General features: G+C 33.6%; 1 protein-coding gene across 4 annotated transcripts in view; it reads right to left on the bottom strand.

Moving 5' to 3' along the window:
- DIAPH2 (diaphanous related formin 2) overlaps positions 1-18,998 on the bottom strand; it is an 876,560-nt gene that overhangs the window by 645,601 nt on the left and 211,961 nt on the right. For all 4 annotated transcript variants that reach the window (XM_053916890.1, XM_053916891.1, XM_053916892.1 and 1 more), the window contains 3 exons: positions 4,630-4,704; positions 4,484-4,553; positions 1,729-1,865 (listed from right to left, as the gene is read on the bottom strand). In XM_053916890.1, coding sequence (XP_053772865.1) covers positions 1,729-1,865; positions 4,484-4,553; positions 4,630-4,704 — 282 coding nt within the window. The remainder of the gene's footprint in view (positions 1-1,728; positions 1,866-4,483; positions 4,554-4,629; positions 4,705-18,998) is intronic.

The raw sequence follows: 18,998 nt of genomic DNA, 5'->3' as shown, positions 1-18,998 counted from the left end.
CTATAATTACCTAGCACAAGGAACTTAGTTATCTGAAAAAAAATATTGAAGACTTATCTCTTTAGTAGAGTCTGAATCAAATTAAACTCTATGTACTCTTCCAAAACTATATCTGACATAATTAAATCATAAATATAATAGGGTAGGTTGTATTACATGAAGTATTGAAAAATTTATTTGAATAGAAAAATATTTCTTACTCATGTATAGACTAATTTTTTCTCCAAAACCTAAGAAAATCTTGCTTCTGCATGTTAACTCATTTACAGTTTATTCACACTGAGACAAGATTTAAAGCTACATAATATTTTTGTTTAGTGTTTGCCTTTTGGTTTCTAAGGACACTAGTCAGCACTAAGCAACATTTTATTCTAGCAAGTATGAAAACGTGAATATATTAGAATATTCTTAAATCTTTGTTTAGACCTGTTCTGATTTACATTGAAATCACTGCTTACACAACAAAGTGTTTAGAAGCAGTATTTTATTTCTGGACACTCTATTCTGTTCCATTGATCTATATGTCTGGTATTATGCCAGTCCCAGGCTGTTCTGATTACTATGGCCTTATAGTATAGTTTGATATTAGGTAGTGTGGTTCCTCCAACTTTGTTTTTCTTTCTCAGGATTGCTGTTGCTATGCAGAGCATTTCGTGGTCCATATAAATTTTTGAAATATTTGTTATAACTCTGTGAAATACATCATTGGAATCTTGATAGGAATTGCTCTGAGTATGTATATTGCTTTAGGTTGTATGGACATTTTAATGATGTGAATTCTTCCTATCCGTGACACGGTATGCACTTCCACTTCTATCTTCTTCAATTTCTTTCTTCACTGTCATAATTTTCTGAGTGCAGGTCTTTTACCTCCTTGGATGGTTTATTCCTAGGTATTGTATTCTTTTTGTGGCAATTATGAATGGGGCTGTTTTCTTAATTTCCCTTTCTGTTAGTTCATTATTGGCATATAAAAATGAAATTGACTTATAGATTTCAATAGATACTTCTCCAAAGAGGACATACAGATGACTTGCTAAAACTGGCATTTTTACATGCACTGAAAAACTGACGACAGCCTTGTTACTTCTTTTTAACAGGTTACTTTATTTCATTCTACAAATAATTGCTTTATCTTTCCCATTACCATAGACAGGTACAGTAAAATAAAGCTATGCATAATAATACAAAACAAAAGCACTAGTTAATGCAGTTAGTTAAAGAAGTCAAATTTTGTGATGTGCATATTGTGGGAGGGTGTACAGGGGTAGAGGTGACTGTCTGTATGTCTTTAACCAAAATTACTCTTTGATTTTTGTCCTATATTTTTAGTAATTGCTTTATGTAAACAAAATTCTATTCATTCACTTTGAATCCAACTCAGAAGAATTTCCCATTAGGGTTCTATCTGTTTAAACCTACTTTTCAAAGAATCAAACAGATCTAAATTATAAATAGATAAAATTAAAAAGCTGCTGATTTTTCCTAAAATTTCATATGATGTTTTGTTTTAAATATATTTTATTGATTATGCTATTACATTTTCCCAATATTTGCTACCCTTTATCCCCCCTCCATCCTGCACCCCCTACCCTCCAGCATTCCCCCCCCACTTAGTTCATGTCCATGGGTCTGCAAATTATCTAAAGAACCAGCACAAAAGCAGGATTTCTTAATTTCTCAAGTGTCATTTTCCATGCAGTTAACATATAACATAGCGATACTTACATGTTCTCTTCTCCAATAATGCAAATCGCAGAGAGTATTTTTACTATTTCAGTCATCATGTTGGGTTGTTTGGGGTCAATTGCTCTTGCCAATAGTAAAAGACTTCTTTCATCTCCTAGAATCCTTTGTAATCCAAACTTTAAAAAAAAAAAAAAAGTACTTTCATTGAAGAAGTCTTTGGAACATATCTTAAATTTTAAAAAGCTATTTGATACTGATTTTCTAAAAACCCATACCTTCACAATGAGATTCTAACTAATTATATAAATATTCTTCAAACAAGCAGTTATTTTCTTTCTTTTTTTTTATTTGAAATGACTGTATCTTGGAGTTTATGGCCCTCGATCAGAAATGATGTCCATTAGCCTGCCTAAAAATTCCATTAAGGTTTGGGAGCAATATGGAAATGATCAGTATTTCTTCAACAAATAAGAACATGTAAAGCATATACAGATATGATTTTCGAAAGTAATTCTACTTATGTCTCTGGGTTTCCCTGAAGATATCCACAATTTATGTATAAATTATCCAATATGTTTGTATGAAAAATTAGGTTGAACAAAAAGGGTAAAATGTTGAAAAGCTCTCTGTGTACTGTATGGCAGTTTAAGCAGTAAACCTCTGCGCAGATGTCCCTACACTTGGATACCTTCCACCTTTCAGACAGCTGTGCTGCTATGAACCCAAAGAAACGGCACCAGGATTTCAGTCGGTGTCACACTGAACTAGGCAGAGAACACACCAATTTTACTTATTTTCTAGTCCTGAATATGCGTGCACAAGTGTGCATTATAAGAATGAAATGGGTTAAGACATTTTAAAGAAAACACACAACTTGGGTTTTCATTACAGTAATAATATAATATTTTCTTTGATCTTTGTCCCATAAAGTATTTCTCAGATTTCTTATGAAATACATTTGCTTCTTTTTAGTTTAATAGTAAAATCTGACAACATTTCGTCAGAGTAAAATTGGCATTTCAAGCTAACCTTTAGTCAAGTACCAAGCATATAAATACTTTCATGGTTGCTAATTTAACTTCTAAAAGAATTAATGGGGAAAAATAGCTAAAGCTCTTAAATGTAACTTTAGCAGAGGACATAATAAATGAAGAAATACACAGAGAAAATAAAACAAACCAAAAAAAGGAAATGGAAGAGACAAAATTTAAAAGCAGCAAAGAAAACAGAAGGGATATGTATGTATAAAGGTGGCTAGTAGAGAACAAATAGTAAGGAAAAGAAGTGAAAGCACAGGTGTAAAGCTGAGAGATCTATGATTACCACGCAATCACCAAACTTAACAAGTTTAAAAATCAATTAGACTGAGAGTAAAATCATTTAAATTTTTACATTTCCACTTATTGTTTAAAAGTATTTTCTACTATGTGGGGAAATACTGAAAATAAAAATGAATATATGAGAAATGATGAGAAATCATATATCTAAACATCAGAGCAATATTAGAGCAAAAGAAGTTAAAAAGAAATGGGTGGCTTTTTATGATCCCATTCTGACATGCACTGTATAAGGAAAGAGAGTTTTTGATGTAGGTAATATAAACTCCTCGGGGCCAACAAATTTGATATTTAAGTCATTGCAGATGCAAGATGAAAATTTCATTCTTTGATTATGAAAATTTATTTCAATATGAAACAGACATATCACTGTATATTTTTATTTCAAATACACAGTTTAAGCCTACTCTTTCATATGCCTATAATTTAAAAGATCCACCATTTATTCACATTCTGAGCCTTTATGTGCAAGACATTAACATGTCCTTAGCTAAAGCTTAACCTTAGTTCAGAATAATCTAAGTCAAACCACCATGTTCACATAGAAAATAATACAATCATTAATAAATAATAATGCAAGAATAAACTGTTTTGCATACTCACAACTGTAAACCTACTTTTGTCCCACACTGTATATACATACTTGCATATAATCCCATATACTTATGAAAGTGTTTGCAGATTACTTAGACAATCTTACAGCATTGGTTATTAATAACTATAATTCAGATTTGGCAAGTTTTTGTTTACTGTTATAATTCTTTATCTCTATTTATAGTTGAGATTATTAAAACACCATCTAAAGAGAATTATGTAATTAGTTAGTGGTATTTTACCTATAGAGATATACAGCAAATCATTTGTAAGACAGTAACAAAATAGTTTATAGAAAAACTAACTATAACTTCATAACCCGAGCAAAGACTAATTTGAGAAAAACCCATGTCTATACCTATTGAGTCCTTTACAATGCAAAAAAAAAAAAAAAAAGAAAAGAAAAAAAGAAAAAAAAACGTACTATTTTCCGTAAATGTCTTTTATGTATGTTAACTGACATTAATTGAACACAAAAGAGGGAGAAATCTTAACCTTATTATGTTCTTAGTGAACAAGTCAAACCATGGCTTTGAATTTTCCTTTTCAAAGAATAAAAACGGTCTGTAAGAAAATGGTATTTAATATATGACATTTAAATGTTTCTTTTACCATAAAAGAAAAAATAGGGTTATCTAATTTGGGAACAAGATGTATGTGTTTCCATGATTGCAAAAGCCTGCCAATAAGTATTTTGTGAATCAAAATATATTTTAAATACTATTTAAATGAAACATGATGATTTGCATCATAAAGACACTTTTATAAACTGAATAAGCACACACTATTTTGTGTATTTCATACTTTCATACTATTGGGCAAGTTCTCACCTTTTGTGACAGGCAGAAATAAACACTACTTACCTTATTATTCATAAATGCTTTGAGGCACTGAATAAGTTTATACTGATTCTTCTTATCGATATTTTCTTGCCTGAATTAAAAAAAAAACATATTATCCCGTGCCTAAACATTTCCCCTTTTGTGATTTTTTTCATGTTTATTCTTACTGTTTCTTGTCCAGAAGCTTTTCCAGCACATCCAATAAGAGTCCAAGACCTTCATGACCAAAGTTGTTAACCCAGCTATGAAATAAACAAACAAAAAATATGTATAAGTATGTTTGTAAATTGAAAACATAAAGTACCTAAAATGAAATTTTCATTTTCAAATATGATAATCCTGACTTTATATTGCTTGTCATTCTTTTTTCTACCCCAACTGCTTCAACCATCCTCTGTGAGGATGACTCAAGATCTTTACCTCAATCTCAGACTTCTCTTCACATTTTGGATTGCCCATTCCACAGCCTTGCTTCGGTTGTTTCACCAGCAGCGTGTACTTAAACCTGAATTCATAAGCTTAATTTCTCTTCCTCTGTGTCACTGCTTCCCTACATCAACCCCTCTTCCATTTTTCCATATTATGTTAATAACATGACTATCATTTTAATCATTCAGACTTCAAATACAGGCATAATATTTGACGTCCCATCTCCTTGACCTTTGCATTTATTGTGTTCATTTATTCAATAAATATTTATTGAGTGCATATGAAGTACCAGCATGTTCTAGTTGATTGAGATATAAGTCAACAAAACTAAGTCCTTACCCTCATATAGTTTACATTCTCAAAAGAGGGACACAGATGATATATAATAAAATGTCACTGTGTTGGTACTATGAGCAAAAATAAGCCTTGCTAAATGGAATAAGAAGTGACAACATGTTATCTTTAAATGCGTGCAGTCAGGGAAAAATTCTTTGATAAGGTGGTATTTTAGCACAGCCTTGAAGGAAATGAGGTCTTCTCCAGTAGAAGGAATAAGCACAAATCAGGTACTGAGGTGGTGGTTAGTGTGCTTGAAAAATTCCCGGAACTGCAAGGAGACCTGTGTCACTAGGGCTGGATACGTGGGCATGGGTGAGCAGCAGGAGATAAGTCCCATGTGTGGTAGAGGCTAGAAGACTGATCCTGTAGAGCTTCCTTTGATTTTTTGTTATCCAGTCATGAATATTCTATTCTAGAATGACTCCCACACATGTCTTGCCCTCCTTTCCATTGTCTCTACTAACATTCTAGTTTGGCCCTAGTTCCCTTTCCTTTAATATGCCAGGAGCCTCCAAACTAGGGTCCCTGCAGCTTCGATTGTTCTTTTACTCATTTTACAAAATACTGCACTAGATTGTACTTAACCAGTCTTTTGCCCTTCTTCTCTGGACTACCTAACACATTTCAAATCCAGATTCTGATCTAGTATCAACCTACCTTTACAGGCTCAGGCTTTATACCACATGTTCCAGTAAATATCAGACAAATTATCTTTCCTGATATCCTTCCTGTGCTGGCCTGCATTATTTAATGTGTGGTTCTTTCCAGATGGTAACCCCAACTCCGTCACTCCAAACCCTTCATGGCTCAAATTGACAGTCAATTCCTCCATTAATGTTTTTTTCTCATAAGCCTTCCATCCAAATATGAGTTATTGTTCCTTTGAACAACCATGTATCTTTATCTGATTACTTAGTAATGCAATTCTTGACACACGTGCCTTACACACCTTTCTGTATTAAAAATTCCCTGAAGATAGTTATATTATCTCATTTATCTTTCTGTCTTCCATAATACTTAGCAGAGTAACAAATCAACAAACAACACGAGCTGGAGAGGCTGTGGAGAAAAGAGAACCCTAGTGCACTGTTGGTGGGAATGCAGACTGGTGCAGCCTCTGTGGAACAAAGCATGGAATTTCCTCAGAAATCTAAAAATGGAACTGCCTTTTGACCCGACAATTCCACTGCTGGGATTGTATGCTAAGAACCCTGAAACACCAATTCAAAAGAACCTATGTGCCCCAATGTTCATAGCAGCACGATTTACAATAGCCAAGTACTGGAAGCAGCCTAAGTGCCCATCAGCAAATGAGTGGATCAAAACCCTGTGGTGCATTTACATGATGGAATACTATGCAGCAGAAAGAAAGAAGGAACTCCTATCCTTTGCAACAACATGGGTGTAACTGGAGAGCATTATGCTAAGTGAAATAAGCCAGGCATTGAAAAACAAATACCACATGATCTCACCTATAAGTGGAACCTAATCAACAAAACAAAAAAGCAAGCAAAATATAACCAGAGACGTGGAAATAAAGAACAAACTGACAGTAACCAAAGGGGAGGTAGGAAGGGATAATGGGGGTAAAAGGGGAAAGGGTCATCAAGGAACATGTATAAAGGACCCATGGACAAAGCCAGGGGTAGGATCGAGGGTGGGAGGTGGGGATGGCTTGGGCAGCGAAGAGTGTTGAAGGGCGGGGGAGGATGGAGACAACTGTACTTGAACAACAATAAAAAAAAACGCATGTATCTACTCAGGTCTGGTACATGAAAGTAAACACAAGAGCCATGGGCATTTGAATGTCCTTGGAAACTATCCATCATGGTAGATTAATGCATGAACTATTTCTGACCAATTAAATATATCTATTAGATATAATACTGCCATTTTCAGACATTCGCCTATATTCCTTTGAAGCACATTCACTTTCCACTTATTTCACCTGATTCATAGAAGGGTTGAATATGTCAATTTTACAGCCCTGATTCTGAGTGGTTTTGACTCCAATATTGAGATAGATAGATTAAAATATCCTTAGAGAACACCAAAGAGGACATTCCATCTTTCTCTCTATACTCTGTTATTTGCTTAAAAGGGTTTTATCTGGCTACATTTATTCTCCCCATCAGGTATCACTGGAAAGACCCTGCTGTTTCATACACTTACATATTTTTAAGACTTACGCACAGAAAGGAAATGTGTGTTCTTTCTAGCTGCTCATATAATAAGAAAACAAATTCCTCTTACATGTTCACAAATTGTGAATGCCTGAGTTACATATAAAAAAATCTCCTGAGAGCAGTAGTTGAAGTAAAAATGCTCTCTCAAAGGATACAGTTCCTTATTTATTACAATTGATTTCTTAAGCTCTCAAAACTACTTTGGAGACTGTCGAAATGGCTCAAGTCCAAATCTTTTAAAATGTCTAACAGGCTACAGAAAAATTATTTTCTTCTCTTGAGTTCCTTTAAAAATTAGTTTAAAAAATTTAAGAGATGATCCTAGTTGTATCTTAAATTTTCTTTATAGGTTTTAGGTTGTGAATAAAATTAGGTTAGTACACTAACTAAGGTTGCCTCATTGTTACATAACTAGTCAAACTGATAATAAAATGTTAACTTCCACAAGACAAATGTATTGGTTCATTTTCCTAAGCTAAGTGATACAGTTAAAATTCTATCACATATTCCATAGGACATCCAATTTCCTGTAATTTAGTAGAATTCTGTTAAAATGGAACTACTTCAAGAAATCACATTCCTAATCTGTAAACACTAAAAATGAAACAGAGCTGATATCAAGTTTATCTCTTATGCATAAGGTAACAGGTACTTTGAATGCAAGCAGGAAAACAGAGAGGCATTAGAAAATACCATCCATTCATTTCCATTTTTCCTACACCAATTTGTATGTTATACTGTCTGATTCTGATGGGCAGCAGAGAAATTAAGAATTTTCTTTCACAGTAACAGGGACAAGGAGAGTTGAAGGGTAATTACTATTTGATGCCCGAACAACAGAAATGCAGCAGTCCTTCTCCCCTACCAGGCGCAGTTCCAAAAAATATATAATGAATGATTCACTATACAATGTGATAGACACAAACACAAAGACCCAAGAAATTTAATGTTCACAAACACTCTCAGTACAGAATAACTGCAACCAAACCAAAAAGAAGCATTTCTTTGGAACTTCATTGTAGATGCAAAATATGTCAGGAAGTCCAAATGTTTTACTGTCTCAGAATGTGATATGTAAAATTGTTCTCTATTTTTCTGGCTTATTTTTTATAATATTTTAAAGTCCCTTCCCCTATAACTGAAAAAGATGCTGTGGAAATTGTGTATGTGTCTGTGTGCACACACATGCACCCTTAACCACAGCTAAATATCTTAATATCATCACCTTTAATAAATGTTTTTCAAAACATAACCATTATATAATTATACAATGAACAGTCAGAATCTTTAATAACCATACATTAAATAACTTGGTAATTGTTAAGGCTTATCTAAGCCAAACTAAGCCAAACATGCTCATTATTTTTCTCTTCCATGGTGATATGAAACCACCTAAAGCAAACTAACAAAACAACAATAAACATGTACATGACTTATAGATAAAACCTTTATAGGACTATAATGCAATATCCTAAGAAGAAGATATTAGCCACCAACTATAGTCAACCTGGCCTTTGCTCATTTTCAGAGAAATCTAGAAATATAGCTACTCTTAAAAGATACATACTATACATGATAAGTCTTTGAAAATATACAAATGCTTTTGAAAAAAGCATAATGTTTTAATTGCTGAAGTATCTTTGATCCTCTTCAAAATTGCAAGAACCTTCTTTTCAATTGCAATAGTTAAAAACCAAAACAAACATTAGCATTTAAATTGACAACATGGTTTTGTCTTCATTTACGAACAAACCTCACTGAAAGAACACACACTGAGCACAGTATCTTTACTGGTTGTGAAATCAAAGCAAGCTACTCCATATTGGCTCTTTCATCTTACAGATAAAGAAACTAGAGAATTTTAGTGACTTGTCTTAGGTCATACAGTTTGTTAATGGCAAAACTATAATTGAAAACTGCTACTCCTCAATCCTTATGCAGCTCATATCCAACTATATTATCAGCAACTAACATAAAAATAATCAGTTACTGGCTACAATTGTATGGGTTATTTTTTGTTCATGAGGAATAATGGGTGAAACTGACAATGTATGAAAATATCACCAATATGTATAGTCAGAAGCAAAAGCAGTGCCAGGGAGTTCATTATTATTTTTATTATGAACTCTATCAACAAGACAAGGGAAAGTTTAGATACCATATTTTTTGGACCATAAGACGCACCTAGGTTTTAGAGGAGGAAAATAGGAGAAAAAGTTTTGAAGCAAAAAATGTGGTAAACTATTTAATAACATCCTTTAAAGCAGAAATTCTATAGCGAGCCAGGTAAGCTACATTTGGACTATAAGACGCACCCCCATTTCCCTCCCAAATTTGGGGGGGGGGGAGTGCATCTTAGAGTTCGAAAAACACAGCAATAATAACATTGGAGATTTCCAAAACTGTACTTTCTTTCTACTTCCCATATACAATTAAACAAAATAACTCCTTGTTCAGCATAAATACAGAGCCCTATCATGCTGCAATGCATTATTATGGATTGGAGCCACACCAATGAAGTATAGATCTACAGACATTCACTTCAAACAATTTTAGCAATTGTTAGTTGATACCTGGCCTGACACAAAATACAAGTATTAGGAAGCACCGTACACATAGAGCCATTCAACTTTTTTGAGAATAATAGTTCGAAGTTTACAAATATGTAAAGAACAAACAGCATGCTATGAACAACAATGGGTCAAGGAAGAAACTGAGAGAGCTAAAAAATACCTTGAGAAAAATAAAAAATGGAAATATAACAGCAAAAGTTACAAGATACAGAAAAAGGCAGTCTAATAAGGAAATTTATACTGATAAATGCCTAATACCCACACATGCAAAAAAAAAAAATCCAAGAAGAAAGGTCTCAAATAAACAGCCTAACTTTACACCTCACAAAACTAGAGAAAAAGGAACAAACAAAGCCCAGTTAGAAAAAAAATAAGAGAGAGAGAAAGAAAATAAAGATTAGAGCCAAAACAAAGTACAGACTAAAAACAAACAAGATCAATACAACTAAGAGCTATTTCTTTTGAAAGATAAAATTAACAAGCCTATAGCTACTTTCACCAGAAGAAAAAAAGGAGACAGAGGATGCAAACAAAATCAGAAATAAAAGACAATATATTCCAACTGATAACACAGAAATAAAAAGAATCATAAGAGACTACTATGAACATTTTACATTAACAAACTGAACAAACTAGAATGGGTAAATTCCTAGAAACATACAATCCACCAAAACTGAATCATGATGAAATAGAAAATCTGAACATACCTATTATTAGTGAGGAGATTCAATCAATAAACAAAAAACCTCACAACAAACAAAAGTCCAGGACTAGATGGCTTTGCTAGTGAATTCTATCAAGCACTAAAAAAAGAATACCAAAACTCCTCAAATACTTTGAACAACAACAAAACAATATATAGGAAGAAACTATTCCAAACTCATTTCAGAAGACCAGCATTAGGCTGAAAACAAAAATCAAATAAGGATGCCACAAGAAATTATCCCTGATGAACATAGATACAAAGATTCTCAATAAAATATTAGCAAACAAATTTCAACAATACATTCAGAGGATCATACACCATGATCAAGTGGAATTTATTCCAGGTATGCAAGGATGGTTCAATACCCACAAATCAGTCAAAGTGATACACTGTATTAATAAATGAAGAATAAAAATCATAGGACCACATCAATAGATGCAGGAAAAAAGCATTTGCCAAAATTCAACATCCTTTTATGATAAAAAAAACTCTCAGCAACTCATACATGTATATAGAAAACGTACCTCAGCATAATAGAAGCCCTATATTACAAGCCAACAGATAATATGCTCAATGGTGAAAAGCTGAAAGCTTTACTTCTAAAATTAGGAAGAAGACCAGGATGCCCACTCTCACCACTTTTATTCAACATAGTATTGAAAGTCCTAACCAGGGCAATTAGGCAAGAAAAACAATAAAAAAACATCTAAATTGGAAAGGGACAAGTAAAGTGGTCATTATTTTCAGATAACTTCATACTATGTAGAGAAAACCCTAAAGACTGCATCAAAACAATCTTAGAATAAACAAATCCAGTAAAGTTGCAAGACTTAAAATGAAAATGCAAAAAGTCTGTTGCATTTTTATGCATTAATAATAAACTATCAGAGAGAGAAATTAGGAAAACAATCCCATTTACGATTGCATTGAATAGAATGACAAAGCTAGGAATACATTTCACCAAGAAGATAAAACACCTGCATATGGAGAAATACAAACATTAATGAAAAAAAAAACACACACAAATAAATGGGAACATATTCCATGCTCGTGGGTTGGAAAAATTAGTATTGTTAAAATGTCCTTACCCCCCAAAGCAATCTCTGCAACCCAATTCTTATCAAAATCCCAATGGCATTTTTCAGAGAAATAGAACAAATAATCCTAAAATTTGTATAAAACTAAAAAAGACCCTAGTTAGCCAAAGCAATTTTGAAAAGAGAAAACAAAACTGGAGGCCCCTTATTTCAAATTATATTACAAAGCTATATAATCAAGACTATGGTACTGACATAAAAAACAGACATACAGATCAATGGAACAGAATAGAAAGCCAGAAATAAACCTGTGCGTATGTGCTCAATTAATTTACAATAAAGGAGCAAAGAATATACAATGGGGAAAGGACAGTCTCTTCAATAAATGGTGTTGGAAAAACTGATCAGTCACATGCAAAAGAATGAAACTGGACCACTGTCTTACACCATACCAAAAAAACTGGGACAACTGTAATAGCATAATCAATAAAATATATTGAAATTTAACTTAAAATGGGTTAAATACATGTAAAATTCCTAGAAGAAAACAAAGGCAGTAAGTTCCTTCACAAAGGTCTCACTGATGATTTTTTTAATTGGACAACCAAAACCAAAGAAATAAAAGCAAAACAAAACAAGTGGCACTACATCAAACTGAAAAGCTTCTGCAGAGCCAAGAAAACCATCAACAAAATGAAAAAGCAACCCACTGAAGAGAAGATATTTTGAAATCATACATTGATAATAGGCTAATATCTTAAATATATAAAGAACTCAAACAACTGAATAATTAAAAAATTGATTTAAAAAATGGGCTGAAGATCTGAATAGCCATTTTTCCAAAGAAGACATTCAGAGGGCCAACAGGTACATAAAAAGATGCTCATATCATTAATCATCAAGAAAATGCAAACCAAAACCACAATGAGTTATCACCTCACACCTTCTTAGACATGACAATACATCCTGTAAGAGTAGATATTAAGAAAAAGACTAAAACTAACAAGCGATACCAAGGACGTGGACAAAAGTGAATCCTTGTGCACTGCTGGTGGAAATACAAATTAAGTGAAGTCACTATGAAAATGGTATGGAAGTCCCTTAAAAATTAAAACTAGAACTACCATATGATCCAGCATTTCTACTTCCAGATATTCATCTAAAGAATATGAAAGCACTAATTGAGAAAGATTATGCATCTTTATGTTAACTGCAGCATTATTTACAATATCAAAGACATGGAAACAGCCTAAGTACTCATTGGTAGATGAATGGATACACATAAACACAGACATACACACACAGAAATCATTCAGATATAAAAAGGAAAACAATATCTTGTGATTAGAAATGGATGGACTTCGAGGGCATTACACCAAAAGAAATAAGTCAAACAAAGAAAGACAAATATATGATTGCTCTTAAATGTGAAATCTAAAATATCTATCAATAGATAGATGATAGATAGATAGATAGATAGATAGATAGATAAAGATCATAGATACAGAGAACAAATTAGTGGTTGTCAGAGGCAGGGATGGAAGGTGACAGAAATGGATGTACAGATGTTTTGTTTGCTTGTTTGAATAAATTCAATAAAGAAAAAAAATCAATGTAAAGCCCTAACCACAATGCAAAAAGAGAAGGAGGACAAAGCTAACAAATTTAAATACAGGCGTACCTCATTTTATCTTGTTTGGTTTTACTGTGCCTCACAGATACTGTATTTTCATGAATATAAAGGCAAGACACCATGAGCAAAAATATTACCACCCTCTGAAGGTTCAGATGATGATTAGCATTTTTTAGCAATAGAACATTTTAAAATCAGGTATCTTCACTGTTTTTGAGACATGATGCTATTGCATAGTTAACATTCATTTATAATACTTACATCATAACACTTATACGCACTGGGAAACCCAAAAACTTGTGTGACTTGCTTTATTGCAATATTCACTTTATTGCAGTATTCTGGAACCAAACCTGCCATATCTCTGAGATATGTCTGTAGTAAGTATTTCTATGTCTAAATGCTTGGACACGACTATATATACTAGAGGACTGAGTTAAATGGTCGATGCTTGAACCTCTATATAAAATACATATATACATATAAAATGATCATTCATACATCAGCTACAAGTGACGTACTGGTGAACTGAATTTCAAAAATGCATTGTTCTTGGCAAAATATTTTCTAAAACACCAAATAATTCTTGTTACAAATTTCCAAAAATATATATAAAACATATTCTTCCCTTGGAAAAAAATAAAGAAAATAGGCAAACACAACGATCAGAGTGTCAAAGATGACTCCAAATCACACACACCGGGATCTCAGCCAAAACCCTGAAGAGATAGATAAGCTCTCTAAGACAAAGAATACTATACGCGGTCAAAAACAGTTGACTACCATTATGGAATCACAAATCTGCTGTGGGCTCACAAACTAAAAAGTCCAGTGTCATGCAGCCAGCGTGTTGCTCATATCTCTACCGTACTATCTGATAAGTCATATTTCTCTAGCACCCATCACATCATACTTTCAGAAATCTCCTGCCACATATTTAAAAAGTAAATATCATATATAATTTATTCCTACTCCTCAAAGTTAATTCCTCTATAGCTGTGTATTATTAACTATATTACTCCAATTTTTCAAGATCATTTGAAGGAGTTGAGAAATGCATTGAGGTGAATGCTTACACCAAACTACTGTTATCAGCAAATTCAGACACATGATTTCAACATGTGAAGACATTAGTGTAACTTATAAACAATACAAAAATAACCAAAAATTACAAAAAGCTTACATAATAACAACACGGCACAGTATACACAGCATTCTACTCCTGGGAGAAAATGTTGAGCAAATAAACTGACAGGGAAGTTTTTTTTAAGGTACAAAATACATCATAAGGTCAAAGAATACCTGCAGGTAGATATTCCACACCACTCACATTACAAAATTATTTTTTAATTTTAATTGATGCTTATAATGCTAATCTCAACACTACAAAATTCTTAAGTGTTTCTATATTTTAAAAATCATTGAGGCTTCACCCCAACATTCATAGCAGCACAATTTACAATAGCCAAGTATTGGAAGCAACCTAAGTGCCCATCAGCAAATGAGTGGATCCAAAAACTATGGTATATTTACACAATGGAATTATACGTACGCAGCAGAGAGAAAGAAGGAGCTTATATCCTTTGTGACGGCATGGATGGAACTGGAGAGCATTATGCTAAGTGAAATAAGCCAGGCGGTGAGGGACAAATACCATATGATCTCACCTTTAACTGGAACATAATCACCAAAAGAAAAAAGCAAACAAAATATAACCAGCAGCATTGAAGTTAAGAACAATCTAACAATAACCAGAGGGGAGTGGGGAGGGGACAGTGGAGAGACATATTTTCAGGAACTACTATAAAGGACACATGGACAAAACCAAGGGGGAGGGTGGAGTTAGGGGAGGGAGGTGGGTTTGGCTGGGGTGGGGTAGAGGGGTGGGGAGAAAATGCAGACAACTGTAATTGAACAATAAAATAATTCTTAAAAAATCATTGATGCTTCATATAGTTTTAGTGCTGGATCCATTTCAGGGTATTCTTATTCTTTGACAAATGCTAATTCCATATGACAATTTATGATAACTCATTTTTTTAAAACATCTTTTTAACAATCCAGTATAGCACTTGGTCTTCAATACTTTTTGATGAATGCTGAAAGCACCAATTTAAGAAATCATCTCCAGAAAACTATTTTGGAAATTGGTATCAAGGGTACCAATTTGATAGGTATCAATAATACCACAGCATTGCCCCATAAAACATCTAGAGCAGTTCCCTCCAAAACAGAATTGGACTCAATCTGCATATGTTTCGTAACACTGTATGCTGCAGAACATACCTAAAACATAGGACTGGGTTAATTCTGAGTATATGAAGCCTTGAGATTCATATTCATATGGCAGACCACTAAGCATCTCACTTGAAGCTGATTCAGTTTTTCAAAGTATACTATAAGAGTATAATGCCTTCTATGTTCTGCCTTCCTGGATGCTACCTCAGCAGAAGATTTTCAGGTTCAAACTACGTGATGTGAGAGGCTGTGCGAGGATAGTTTTGCTGACCAGGTGGGAAGTCTCCCAAAATTAGCTGTCCATTATCTAACACCAGCCGAACAGCTGGGGTCAGAGAGCAAACACAGTTATCTACTCCACACAGGTCTTCTTTCAATCTACCAGGAAGCCTACATGCACTACCGGTGCTAGTTAGCATCTTGATTGTGAATTTTCAGCTATGCAACTCCTATCAAAAGTCCAGCTGAGATGATAGATATTCCACGGGGAGAGCCTCAGGGACATTTCTCAAGTATATCTTGGTAGTGGGTTAGATTCCTGGAAGTTACATATGAGTACTATTACTCTGGGTCTTTGTAGAAACATCACAACCCTGATTCTTTTTTTTTTTTATACTCAAGGCCCGATGGAGGAAATGGACATGCAAAGAAATCCTCTGTACTGTATGGAAAACTATCAAAGACTCACTCTACTGTTTTGTGCAATATCCCTCATTTAAGGAACCACAAAATAAAATTATCTGATCTCAGAATTAGGAAGAATGTCCTTCCTGAAAAATAGATGCACTGTCATTCATCAGCTGTGTCTCTCAGTATTAAGCTTTTTTTTTCCCCCTTGGCTACAAGGCAAATTGGCTACAATACTTTATACTCATTATCATTACTGGGCATTGTTCTAGGCTTTTTGAAAGGTACCACCTTCCCTTCTTGTTACTTGGAGCTTGTATTTTTACCCTCATCTTAATGGTAGTGGGATACCTGCATTTCTTACTGTGAAGTGCAAGTGTTTTTAGTAATAGTCCCATAATGATCAGAGAAGCATGTAAAACTCAGTATGTGTCCAAGACCTTTAGTTAAATTATCTCATATAAATCAAAATAAAAATATTTCCAATGCCACATATGTATAAGACTTTTTCCCAAAAACAAATTTTCAATACACTGAAAATGCAATAAAATATACAAAAAATGCTTTCAAATACATGAAATTTAGTATTCTATTAAGGAATCCACTCAATTAGTTTGTTTCTAGTATGAGAAATAATATTCGATATGCCTTCAGGTTGTGTTGTGGTTTTGGGGGTTTTTTTAGGTTTGTGTAAATCCTTTTATTTTGGCCTATTTTAATGGTAGATTATAACAATGAGTTCCCATTGGAAGTTAAAATTCCCGTTACTTCTACCCACTGGATTGTCATTAGACAGTCAAAGGCAGAGCCAGTGATCCTTTTAATTGTAGTCTTCAGATGACGGCTAAAATGCACCACTGTATTCGGGGGCTGGTACTGTTATTTCTTGAATATCCATGAAACTGAGGTTACTCTTAAAATTCTGCTTCCGTTGGAGTGAAAGTAAATACTGGGATGAATTTTGCTGTATGAAACGTGTTAGGACATTCATAGTGGTTAATTTTCACTCTAATGTGTTGTCTGGAGTTGTGCGTAAAAGCTGGTATTGTTATTGTAGCGTGAAGTGTAGAAATTCATGTTTGTTTGTGAAGAAAACTAGGTTTAACATAAAGTATCTTAATACAGTCTGTAGAGTAATGAAAAGCCTGTTTTCCAGTGAGTGCAAGCAAGTAATGAACTATGTTTTGAAACTAAAATTATATAATTAAAAATTCAATGTCAATATATATGGTACCAACATAACTAAGTGAAAATAGATATGATTGTAATTAACTCAAATTATTGCCCAAGATTTTAAAAGAAAACATAAAAATTTAATATAAGTGCACTAAATTTACTATAGTCTATCCTATGTAAAAATGTACTAGGATCTTCTAAACCAATTTATGCATCTAAAGTGAACAAATTTAAAATACCAGTAGTAAACAACCCCGCTTTAGTAATAATAATGCCTTATGAGATGTGCTCACAATTTTAAGTCTTGATCACATTTCTGCATCATAAAAAATTGTCCTCATTATTCCATTTTTCATTGGTAGACCAATGCAAAATGTTCTAAGAGTATTGATCTGCACCTACCTTTATATTAACTTTCTAAGTTGTGTTGGCTCCTTTGACAAGTTTTTAGTAAGTTTAATAGTTATTAACACCCATAATTAAGAAAGTGCTTTTTATTCCTAATTTGCATTATTGTTAAGAATAGCAATTTCATTACAATGATTATGTTAAAATGTGCATTTGTTAATTCACCAGAAAAATGTTTAAATCTAAAGGGAAGTTAGCAAATATCAAGTAAAAAAGAAAGATGTTCTAGAGGTAATGTAAATAATTACACATACAGAAACTCTACAGGATATTTTGTATGTTTTCACCTGCTTAAAAACATAGGCCGAGGAAGCTGTCAGCACAGAACGTGAACATACACACTGCACCATGAGTCTGCACATCAATTACTAAGATTCCAAGTAAAAAAGAACAAAGGTCGCTAGTGGGGTAAAATACCCTTCAAGCAGTAAGGCCACCTCGGCAACAACTCTGCAAAGAATTCTACACAATCACAACTCTCTGCTGCTATTCTTCAAACCAGTTTTTGCTGCTTTTTGTCGTGTGTTGAGTAACCCTAGTCACAATGATGTATTGCTATACATTTCTTTGGATCTTCAAAGAAATGTATTGACAAATACTATACATCCTGTAATGAGTTGGCTGGAAATAAAATTGTCCAAACTCATTGGTCCTTTCTCAGTAGACATTGCTACCTTTCATAAAATTTAGCAAAGGAATATGAACAAAAATCTATAAATAACAGAGTCATCACTCTAAAACACATGGACCATGGTGTGTTCAGAGTCTAATGCAATTTGTGATGGCAGATTGAGATTTATTTTATAGTCAGAATTCATGGATTTTTAGGATGTTAACAGAGTTGTAAACATTCAATTTCATTAATTCATCCTGCAACAGTAAAAAGACCTTTGTATAAAGCGTGCAATACTGTTTGTAGCTTATGACTGCGGTTCAAATCAAACCAGCAGGTTACATTCCTGTTTGGAGGGAGTTAGCTTCCTTCTTTTTCACTGATTACATCTAAAAATGCATGGCCACAAAATAGTGCCAGATCAACGCAAATTCATTCTCACTGCTGGAGAAGCACTGGTTTTATTGATGGTGGGTCAATATCCACATCAAATTACACATTACTGTACACAAATTACACCATATCTGCCATTAGGAAACCATAAGAGGGCAAGAGTGCCCCTTCCCCAGAG

Source organism: Desmodus rotundus, chromosome X (genome assembly GCF_022682495.2).
Source record: "Desmodus rotundus isolate HL8 chromosome X, HLdesRot8A.1, whole genome shotgun sequence".
Taxonomy (NCBI): domain Eukaryota; kingdom Metazoa; phylum Chordata; class Mammalia; order Chiroptera; family Phyllostomidae; genus Desmodus; species Desmodus rotundus.
This window is presented reverse-complemented; position numbering and strand designations above follow the sequence as displayed.